This window comes from Aethalodelphis obliquidens, unplaced genomic scaffold (assembly GCF_003676395.1).
Source record: "Aethalodelphis obliquidens isolate GAN/ISIS:26980383/991018 unplaced genomic scaffold, ASM367639v1 scaffold78, whole genome shotgun sequence".
NCBI lineage: Eukaryota > Metazoa > Chordata > Mammalia > Artiodactyla > Delphinidae > Aethalodelphis > Aethalodelphis obliquidens.
The window spans coordinates 6,324,325-6,335,455 of record NW_020838022.1 but is presented as its reverse complement, the minus strand read 5'-3'; the positions used below and the strand labels follow the sequence as shown (position 1 = coordinate 6,335,455).

General features: G+C 44.4%; 1 protein-coding gene across 12 annotated transcripts in view; it reads left to right on the top strand.

Annotated features, from left to right (window-relative positions):
• Positions 1-5,517: 5,517 nt before the first annotated feature.
• The window catches only part of LOC113612482 (integrator complex subunit 6-like), a 51,550-nt gene continuing 45,936 nt past the window's right edge, over positions 5,518-11,131 (top strand). For 3 of the 12 annotated variants that reach the window (XM_027092407.1, XM_027092406.1, XM_027092397.1), the window contains exons 1-2: positions 5,527-5,985; positions 6,121-6,198. In XM_027092407.1, the coding sequence (XP_026948208.1) occupies positions 5,875-5,985; positions 6,121-6,198 (189 nt within the window). In that variant the 5' untranslated portion in view covers positions 5,527-5,874. Of the gene's footprint in view, positions 5,986-6,120; positions 6,199-11,131 lie in introns of all 12 variants that reach the window. The other 9 variants (XM_027092399.1, XM_027092400.1, XM_027092395.1 and 6 more) reach the window with 5 other exon arrangements.

The window sequence follows — 11,131 nt, the reverse complement described above, 5'->3', positions numbered from 1 at the left end:
TTCACTGATGTATATCTGCCTCTTGGAAAAACTCCCGGCACATAGCAGATGTTTAATAAACATTTGTTGAATGAACACACCCCACCCCCGCTCCAAATATGCATCTCTTCTTTTGTCGCCTGTGTCAGCGAGTGGACCCACAGTTTCCGCATTGCCGGATAAAATCCCAACTCCTCAGCAGGGCCTAGTAGGCCTTACATGACCTGATTCCTCTCACCCACCCCGCCCCGCAAGCTCATCTCTAGCCACCTCTCTCCTCATCCTACTCTCCCCGCACCCCGCTCCCCTACACTCTAGCAATACAGAACTTTCTTTTTTCCATTGGTTTTCTTTCAATGTCTCTCACCATCTGACCACCTCACCATTGCCTGCCTAGAACATTCTCCCTCCTCGCCTGCCCCATTCCTTACCTCCACGAGCCCTCCTTCACCAGGCTACTTCCTACATTTCCTGCAAGTCATATCCTTCAGGAAACCTTCTCTGTATGTCCTCCTGACCTCTCCAGCCCTTCTAGAATACACGTTCCTTCCACTGCTCCCAGAGCACTATGCATTTCCTCTCTCATAACACTTAATAAAACATTGCATCTACACTTTCGATTATTTTCCCCACTAGAATGTAATGTATGAGGCCATGGACTATATCTATTCTTTTATTTAATGCCTACACAGAGATAACTCTGTGCTAAGCACTTCTGTAAACTCTGTAAATATTAATTCATTTAATCCTCATAACAATCCTACGAGGTACTATTGTTACCGCCATTATACAGATGATGAAGCTGAGGCGGAGTTAAGTAACTTGCCCAAGGTCACAGAGCTAGTAAACGGCAGAGCTGGGATTCGAACCCCCAAATCCAAGTTCTTAAAACTGTTATAACGTGCTGTGTCCCTTGTTCACCAATATATTCTCATTGCCTGTCATATAGAAGGTCCACCCAAGGAATGTTTGAATAAAAGAAAGAATGGCTAAATGAATAAAGATTGTGGAAATAACACAGTCCTTTTTGGGACCAGTGGGAGGAAAAGACTGAGACAGAGATTAAGTCAGAGAAGTTGAAAGCAAATAGTCCAAAAGGGGTAAGGAAGATTCCAGGACAAGTGGCAGGTGATGAAAGGCAAGGTGGCGGGGGCCGGGGAAGCTCAGAAAGGCAAGTGACAAATGGCTCTACAGTCGACAAAGGAAAATATAGAACAGACCATTGGATTTGGCCAGGAGCTGGCCCCTGGGACCTCAGAGTAGTTTCCAAAGAGTGCTAGGGAGAGAAACCAGATTGCATGGCCTTGAGGAGGGAGTAGATGGTGGAATTTGGAATTTGGTAGGGGGTAGTGATCAGGTTAAGTAAGGTCTTTTTGTCAAGATGCGGTGATTAGGGCCTGCTTAAAGGCAAGAGGTAACAAATCTTTGGCGAGTGAGAAATCAAAACAGCCCTCACCAAAACAGAGAGTCTGTTGTGTGGTGGTGGACTGCCCCAAGGCCAGCCACAAGAAATGGAAACATGCACAAAGCATGCTAACATTTGTTGTGAACAGAATGAAGGCCAGGAGAGCAGTGCTTGATAAGAATTCCTTCCTCAGAGAGATCTGGTAACCTCAGACACGAGGTACAATAGAAAGGCCTGGAATGAGGGGCTATGGTGAAGTATTAAAGTGAATTAATTTAGAGGCTACGAGTGGAAGAAAAGCAAAAAAAAAGAGTAGAGACATGAAGAGAAAAGAGGAAACTATTTTCAAAAGCTCAGGAGTTCAAAAAAGCAGGAGAAAACCAGAAAGAAGACAGGGACATTGGTGTAGGTCATAGAGCTGCGGCGAAAAAAGAATTCTGTTAACTGGCCAGAGGTGGCAGCGAAAGTGGGCCTGAAAGTTGGAAGCTGCAGGGGTTCTGCCTGGGGGCGGGGGCGCGGTCAGCTCCAGGGCTTGGTCTGAAGGGGCCTACTGGGCCCCAAATCCCAAAGACCCTGCATTCACAGGGACAGGGAGCTGCTGGGGTGGGGTGACAGGCAGGGCCGGGCACCCCGAGGAAAGGGGCACCTGGGAAGACGATGAAAGAAGGGCAGCCATAGCACATGCAACTGTTTCTTTCAACAACAATTGATTGAGCTGGTACTTGGCACCAGGCATTGGTTATAGGCTCAGCCTGCTCTCCAGGAGTTTACATTCCAACAGCAGCAAAGCCAAAGCACAAGTCAACCTATAACAAGGGGGGCGGCGCTGATGTTCTGTAGCAGAGAAAGATGTAGAAAGGGCTCTGGGGGTCTTAGTGTTGGTGTGTGTCAAAGAAACGCATAAAAGTACCCACCCCAGCATAATGCAGGGTTTACTTTCCCCTAGGAAGTGAAGGAGAGGCTTCAGGCTAAGGGCTTGGAATTTGGTTTAATCTGAATAAACTCGTAAATCCACCAGATGGTTATTTCTTTTATTGGGGTATAGTTGATTTACCATGCTGTGTTCGTTTCAGGTGTACAACAAAGTGAATCAGTCATACATATACATATATCTACTCTTTTTTAGATTCTTTTCCCATATAGGCCATTATAGAGTATTGAGTTCCCTGTGCTATACAGTAGGTTCTTATTAGTTATCTATTTTATATATAATAGTGTGTATATGTCAATCCCAATCTCCCAATTTACCCCTCCCCCCGGTTATTTTTTGTATATTGTCACTTTTGTAGTTTATAATGAAGACATGGCTGTTGTCCCACTGGAGCACTGGGTGACTAAGACTGTGCTTCCTTAGCATTTTTTGGAAAACTGTTTCAATAGTATTCACCTTGGAGGGTTTTTTTCTTTTTTCTTTTGGTAAGTTTGTAATTTGTATTTGGGATACTTTGTAATTTTTAACATAGCCTCTTTCCTGATTATAAAAGCAAAGCATACTCATTGTAAAAAGTTAGGGGGAAATTGTAAAGAAGATTTTAAAATGTCATCTTAAAATACTGTCTGTGAAGACATAGAGAACAGACTTGTGGTTGCCAAGGGGGGGGGGATGGGAGAGGGATGGACTGGGAGTTTGGGGTTAGTAGATGCAAACTATTACGCATAGGATGGATAAACAGCAAGGTCCTACTGTATAGCACAGGGAACTATATTCAATATCCTGCAATAAACCATAATGGAAAAGAATAGGAAAATGAACATTTATATGTATAATTGAGTCACTTTGCTGTACAGCAGAAATTAACACAACATTGTAAATCAACTATACTTCAAAGAAATAAACAAATAAATAAACACTGTGAACTGGGGAATATCACAGTCCATACACATTTATAATATATCATATACATAATACATAAATATTATTTATATGTTTATAATTAAATATCTTGATTATATTTATTATATAAATAAATATATGTTTGTTTATAAATATATGTGTGTGTATATATATAGCTCCTAATAGGAAATCTTGTATTTTTTCACCAAAGGATAGTCTAAACAAGCAATCAACCCCATGCATGTGATCCAGTGGGCTGAAAGTGCTATATTATGACTTGGAGTTGACTTCAACAAAAACTGTGAATGAGGCAGAGTTTGTTTCCAGGTAATAATCTCATCCCCACCTAATGCGAGGCAGAATTCTTAGATGGTCCCCATGATCTCCCCTGCGTGATGTTATGTCCTGTGTAATCTTCTCTCCTTGAGGGAGTGTGGGTAAGATCTGTGACTTGCTTTTAGTCAATAGAATATGGCGAAGGTGACGGATGGCACTCTCATGATTAAGTTACATCATATAAGGCTCCATCTTAGAAGACTGCAGTGAGTGATTTTCCTGTTGGCCCTAAAGAAGCAAACAATCATACTGTGAACAACCTATGGGAGGGAGGTAAGTGCAGGTGGACCGGAGGGTGGCCTCCACCAAGCAGACAGCCACAAGGAAATGAATTCTGCCAACATCCATTCAGGATTCAGCTTCACCTTGGAATCTGATTCTCTCCCACTCACACCTCCAGATGAAAACACAGCCTGGCTGACACCTTGATTGTGGTCTTGTGAGACTAAGCAGAGAATCCAGCTACACCATGCCCAGACCCCTGACTCATGGCAACTGTGAGATAACAAATGTGTCTTTTTCATCCTTATTTCCCCATTAATTCCCACCAGCTGTATCCCAGATGGGTCTGAATTGTGCTATACATGTTAGTATCTCTGGCTGAATTTTTGTTCCCACCATTCCTTTCAATCCAGAATCCCTCCCTTCCTGCTAAGTGCCTCATCTAGGAAACCTTCTGAACTTCGAGACCACTGGACCATTGCTTCCACTGCATTTTTTTTTTTTTTTTTTTTGCCACACCACATGGCTTGTGGGGTTTTAGTTCCCTGACCAGGGATCGAACCCAGGCCCTCGGCAGTGAGAGCGTGGACTCCTAACCACTGGACCACCAGGAAATTCCCCCACTGCACTTTTTATTTGCACCACTTGTTTGTCCCTGATTCATACATTGCTATATGGCCTCTTCTGAAATCTTATTTTTATGAAAATGTTATTGAATATGGATTTTATATATATTACAAGGAACATATCAAATGAAGTTGTAAACTCACTGAAGTTCAGGACTCCACGCTGTGCACAGCATACTGCTGGGAATACACACCTCCATATTTAAAATTCGAGTTACATGAAGCAGTCAGCCAAGCGTGATTGGCCACTCATTGAGACTCTCCGTAGAGCCAGACCTGAGAACATCCCTCAGTGTTGTCCTCATCTCCCTGAGCTGTACTTTCCTTTACTGAAAATTGAACATAATGCCACCTACCACAATTATTTCAAAGACTAAATGAGACTAACGTGGGTGGCTGACACTTAATAGGTGCTCAATAAATGTGAGATGAATCAGAATCCAGGATGGCAAACCTTCCATGTGTAAAGGCTGCGCAGACACAACAGTGGGTGGAATTATCACAGGCAGGGCAATACTTCAAAGTGCTCAATGAAACTGAAGAAGCTTGTGCACACAAAAGGCCAGTTTAGGTAACTGTGTTTAAGTTTTAGTTTCCTTTCTCAGTAGATATACGCGGAATGCAAGGCCAGCGACCGACTTACAAACACTGATCAAGCGTGGGGAGGGATCTGAAGGAATGCGAGTAGGTCTTGCCAGGAAAGAAGTTTGCTGCTTCTGAAATGTTTTGGTCTTAGCCACTGGCAGGATTGATCGATTGCAGTTAGCAAAGCGTCTTCTGTACAGCCTGTCCAAGCATCTGTTTCTGTACCTCTGCACAACTGTTGCTCAAATTCACTCTTCCTTTCGAATTATCATCTTTGAAGAGCAAGAGAAAAGTCCATCCAAACCGCCCTACGTATCTTAACAGCTTCCAAGTCCTTTAAAGGAGGGTCCTTAACATTTCCCCTTACCCCCTGCCTGGGTTCAAACTTCAACTCCCAGGGTTCGCCCAAGTCCCTCCCCTTGCCCTGTCATCTAATGAATATGCAAATAACATATAATTGGCAGCCAATGGCGTGGGTTCTGGTCACATGGTGCCCATGGTAGGTGAGCGGACAGAAGTTGTGTGTTGGTGAACAGAGACAGCTCTCAGTCTGGGGCGAGCGCTTCAGTGAGCTTGGACCGATGCTCGGGCAATAGTCCCTGCGGCGGCAGCGGCGGCGGCGGCAGTAGTGGTGGCAGAAGAGAGGAAGGGGGAGGGCCCCGAGGGCTACACACGCTCACACTTTCAAGTTCCCTTGGAGGGAGAAGAGGTGGGGCTGCAGAAAGAGGAGGCCAGGAGCAGTTCCATCTGTCCCGTCCCGTCTCCCCCTCTTACTCTTGCTCCCTGCACCCTGGCTCTGCGAGAGTTGAGGGTTCGGGTGGCAGAACGCGGCAGTGAGGGCAAGAGGGCCAGGAGAGTGGGGACCGGAGCCAGGGGTACGGGGGAAGATGCCCATCCTGCTGTTCCTCATAGACACGTCCGCCTCTATGAACCAGCGCACTGACCTGGGCACCTCCTATTTGGACATTGCCAAAGGCGCTGTGGAGTTATTCTTGAAGGTAAAGGGAGGGGAGGGGAGAGATGGGGAGAGTTCCCTAGGGGTGGGGGTGGATTTAGGTGCTTCTGTAACGTTGGTATCGCCCCCTCCTCCCCCCTTCCCTTCGCGGCCCCCTCCGTCATCCCTCGTCCCGCAGCTGCGCGCCCGGGACCCGGCCAGCCGCGGAGACAGGTACATGCTGGTCACCTACGACGAACCCCCGTACTGCATCAAGGTAAAAGGGCCATCCAGGGGGTGGGCCGGGCGGGAAGCGGGAGCCGGTCGGCCTGGGCAGCCGAGCCCCCCTGCCCCCGCCCGAGGCGGTCCTGCGTCGCCTGGCGGGGCGGGCGGGGCGAGGTGGGGGCGAGGGCGGGGGTGAGTGGCGCCTCCGCGGCTTCCGAGGAGCTGCGGCGCCGGGGGTCGGGGAGGGGGCCGGGGGAAGGGCGGCCCCGGGGAGAAAGCGCAGGAGAGCCGGGCCGGTGGCGGCGACGAGCGCAGCCGCCTCGGAAGATGGCGGACATTTTGCTTTTGTATGAGCCGGAGAGGGAGACCGAGGGCGCTGCTGAGATGGAAAGGAGGGAGGGGAGGGAGGAGAGGGGAAGGAGGGCCCGAGACCCGGAGGGAGGCTGCGGGCGGGCCCGCCCCTTCGGGGCGCACCGCGCGCGGTGGAGGCCGAAGGGCCGGACGGAGCCGGCGACTCCGCCCCGAGGTGCTGCGGGCTCGCGCGCGGGTTTTCCTGGAGCCCTGGCTCCGCCCCCGGCCCCTCCTTCCCCCCCTCCTCCCTTCCTTCGCCGCTTCTCCTCCCCCTCTTCCTCCAGCTCCCCTCCCCTTCCTGCTGAGAGCGTGGCAGAGCCGGCCGCCGGCCTTCAAAGATTAGACTACTGCTTTTGCGCTTCTGTGGTCTCTAACCCACCCCCACCCAATGGAAAAATCAGTCCGCGGAGCCAGCCTCCCAACCCCCAGGCCCGGAGAAACTCTTTTTACTTCTTCTCCGGCATCGGTCCGGTTAAGCCCGGCTCTGTTACCTTAGCTACTGTTAGTGTTTCATTGGCGATTCCACCCAAGCCGCGACAGGGTGGGGCGGGGAGATGCAGAGTCTGAACCCGCGGGGACAGAGCTTTTTAGGGACCTGGCCTACCTACTGACATCATAAATTAGGTTTGTGTTAGTCACGTAGGGATTTGTCCAGGGAAAAGAAAGGAAGGAAGGGGAGGACTCGCTGAGCGCGGTTACAATAGTCAAATGCGATGACTTGATCCACAGGGTTCTGACCTACAGGAGAGAAGTAGGGAGCACTTCACCTCCCTACCCTTGTCCTAATGGTGAGGAGATAAAGAACTGCTTTGCCTGCAGTGGCCCGATAAAATAGAACTCAGACTATTAAAGCAACCTGCATAAGAGTCCTGCTTGCATATTGAAAATTTTAAAATACATCACCATAATCCTTGACGTCTTTCGCTAGATACCCTCTTTTTCTCAGAATTCTCTTAACAGGGTCGGGGAGGCACTGAATGTGTTGTAATCCGTTTTAGCCGAGTGAGGTGTTTGAAAGAATGGAACCTACCAAACTGAATAGTTGGCTATAGAGAGCGTTCCTTCAGAAATAAAACCAGAGAGGCTTTACTTTTGTAACTCGTAGCTTCGGTTAACAGTTTGATTAGTAGGTTCCCCTGAAAACCGGTCTGGTTTTGATGCTTTGTTTTCCGTTTTTGATTTATCTATTTAGAAAAATGGAGCAAGTAGACATCTTTAAGAATGCCATAAGCTTTTTAAACATGTCAGTTTCCTACAAGGGTGTGACCATTTTTTCCACATAGAAAAGCAGATGTTTGTCCATCCTAAGTATGAAAGTCTACACCCTTTGAGTACTAATACAGATAAGAACCCACCGTTTGTAGTGTGGCCATTTGAAATCCTCCTTAATTTGAAGTAGTTAAAAGGATAAACTACAAAGCAGTGTGCCTTTTTTTTCTTGAAAGGAATAACTTATTTAACATTTTCCTGAATGCCAAGACTCATAGTTTAAACATGATTTTTGATCTATAAAACTTTTATGGCAATATTTACAGAATCTTTGGAAAAGAAAAAGAAAGTCTGGCCGCCTTCTTAACAACCATCATTACAGCTTTTTACCTAGCATTGTAATCATAATGTACATATTACTTTGAGTTCTGCCTTTTCCACCTATTTTGTCCTGTGAATTATTCCCGGTTGCCACATAGTCTTCATACTTAAAATTTTTAGTGGCTATGTAACTTATCCATGGTATTTTAGAGGCTCCAGATAGTTCTGTGAACAGAGGGGAAAAGTTGAATTTTGTTTTTAGTGGAAATTTCATCTGTCAGCTCTTTTTATCTTGCCATCTTCTACACTACATTTTTTCCTAAAGTAAAACACCTTCTTCCAAGCTGACTTTGATCTTTCTCTTCTTATGCAGGGCAGGTGTGGGAAGATACTTTGTATAATACTTTCAGTTGCTAATCGTGAGTTATCTTCTTTAGTCTTCTCTAAAGTCATTCAGGTTTTTCCATTTTAATCTTACATGATAACTACACGTGCTAGGGAATGGTCAATGATCTTAATGATGTTCTTGTCATTTTGCTGTCTATACCTGAATTTCTAATGATATGCCATATTTTGGTAGCATTTTCTTTCTGTGAGTCCCTTTCGGTCACTCCCTGCTGCCCACCCCCGTCCCTCCCCTCAGCATGTGGTAACTATTTGTTCTTTTGCTTTTAGGATCTAGCCATTTTGGAAGGTCTGAAATTTTAGAACATTTGGTGAATTTTTCTTAAAATTTAGTCTAATCTTTCACTTGCTAATAGCTGGGAGCCATAAATGTCTGTTTTCTGTCACACTGATTATCAAATAGGTCTTTATTTGACTGTCAGCAGGCGTCTTAGTTGCTACTTGAAACTGCACTCTTCGCTAGGACCCTGAGGTCCTTTCAGCAAAGTGATGTTAGATAGGGTTTTATTTGTTAACTTGTTTTTCTGCAGAATAACGTGAAGTGTATTTTTGGATTTCTGTACAGTTGGAGGGCCATTGTTTATCTCTTGTCAAAGTAACTGCCTACTTATTTCTCAGGTCTTGGTTATATCCAACTCTAAACACTGCAAAACCGATTTTTTTTTCCTAGTAGAAGATTCAGTTCTGCTGGTGGTGTAACAGGCGTGAGTTGTGCATTTGGTTGGAAGGTTTTTTTCCTAATAGGCGTGGAACTATTCCCAGTATATCCACTTACAAGCTCTGACAATAAATCTTGTTGTGAAAAGTTACTGTGACTGGAATTCTTCACTAAAGTATACTGTTGAGCATGTGAATATAGTATTTCACCCAGGACTTAGTAGCTTCTTACTGCATACCCCTTAGGACATGGCTATGTGCTCTTTTAAAATTAGTCATACCTGTAACTTGCAGTCAGCTGGGCATGGATGGAATTAAGTTTGATTTGGGGAACCATATAAAAAGCATATGAAATGCAAGTATTTTGTGCTACATCTGTTTCAAGTGTTGCTTTGTAGACAGGTTTTATACATAGTGTCACAAATGTTAACACTACATTTATACAATGGTATCTTTAGTGTATACAGCTGGGATGAAGCCTTTTAATATTTTTAAATTTCCAGTGTATCCTTATAAGACTAATACATGGTTTTAAGAAGTGGGGTGGGGTTTTTTTTTCTTTTTCTTTTTTTGGTATAATAATTCTTAATAGTTTTGGCTGAGGTTCTGCTGTCTTGTATGTTTTGTTTTGCTATGAGTCATAATTTCCTTTTATTCAGTGAATAGCAGAGGTAAGCTTGTCGCTACTACTAACTCTGAGCAAATTGAGGGCACCAAGAAGAAAGTGAGCCGTGAGACTGGAGTAGATAATAAGTATTCAAAATGGTTTGATGTTTGAAGCTACTTTCTTAAAGCGATTTCTTTTTTATTGAAGGAAATGCTTTTTTTCTAAACATAAAACTGAGTCATTTTTCTAGAAATAGCTGAAACACATGTATAAATCATGTACAGACTTTTTTTTAATAAATAGGGAGAGTTGTTTCAAAGAAATATCCCAAGTCTGTAATTTGAAACAGAGAGCATTTGAAAAAGTGCAATTTTCCCTTGAGCGTTGCTTTTTCACATCCTGTAGCCAGCCTTGCTTACTGGTATCTGTGTGCCTTTGTCAACATGTATCAGCAAAAGGCAGTATTTTGGCTTACAGATCTAAGAAGTAAACCTATGCTCTTTAAATGATCTGTGTTCCAAGCATTTAGTGGTATTTTTAACTAAGGCTTAACTTTTTCATATGCCCATGAGTATATTTTATGGGGCTTATTTGGAAAAGGAGTGACTTTTAGGGGAGCCTTTCATTGTGGTTGGAAGCTAAGGAAGTGGTTTTGGGTGAAACAGTGGCAACGTGGCTGGTGAGAACAACCGGAGGCAATGGAAGGTGCATTGAAAACTCAAAATGCCACAAAAGTGGGGCATTGACTTTTATAATTAGTTGTTCCTCCCCTGATCTTGCTTCCTTTTCACCTTCCTCATTGGCCATTTGAAGCGTGTGATGATAGTAATTTTGAAATGAAAAAGGGGGAAAGAAATCATCAACAAAATGAAAAGGCAACCTGCTGAATGGGAGAAAATCTTGTCAAATTATATACCTGATAAGGCGTTAACATCCAAAATATGTACAGAACTCAGTAGCAAAAAAACTAAACAATCTGATTAAAAAATGGGCAGAGGATCTGAATAGACATTTTTTCAAGGAAGATATAAGATGGACAGCAGGTACATGAAAAGATGCTTAACATCACTAATCATCAGGAAAATGTAAATAAAACCACAATAATATCACCACAGGCCTGTTAGAATAGCTGTTAACAAAAACACAAGTAACAAGTGTTGGAAAGGATGTGGAGAAAAGGGAACTCTCCTCCACTGTTGGTGGGAATGTAAATTGGTGCAGCCACTATGGAAAACAGTATGGAGATTCCTCAAAAAATTAAAGATAGAACTAACGTATGATCCAGCAACTCCACTTCTGGGTACTTATCTGAAGAAAATGAAAGCATTAACTTGAAAAGATATAAGTACCCCCGTGTTCATTGCAGCTTATTTATAATAACCAAGATATGAAAACCACCTAGATGTCCATTGATGTATGAATAAAGAAAATGTGA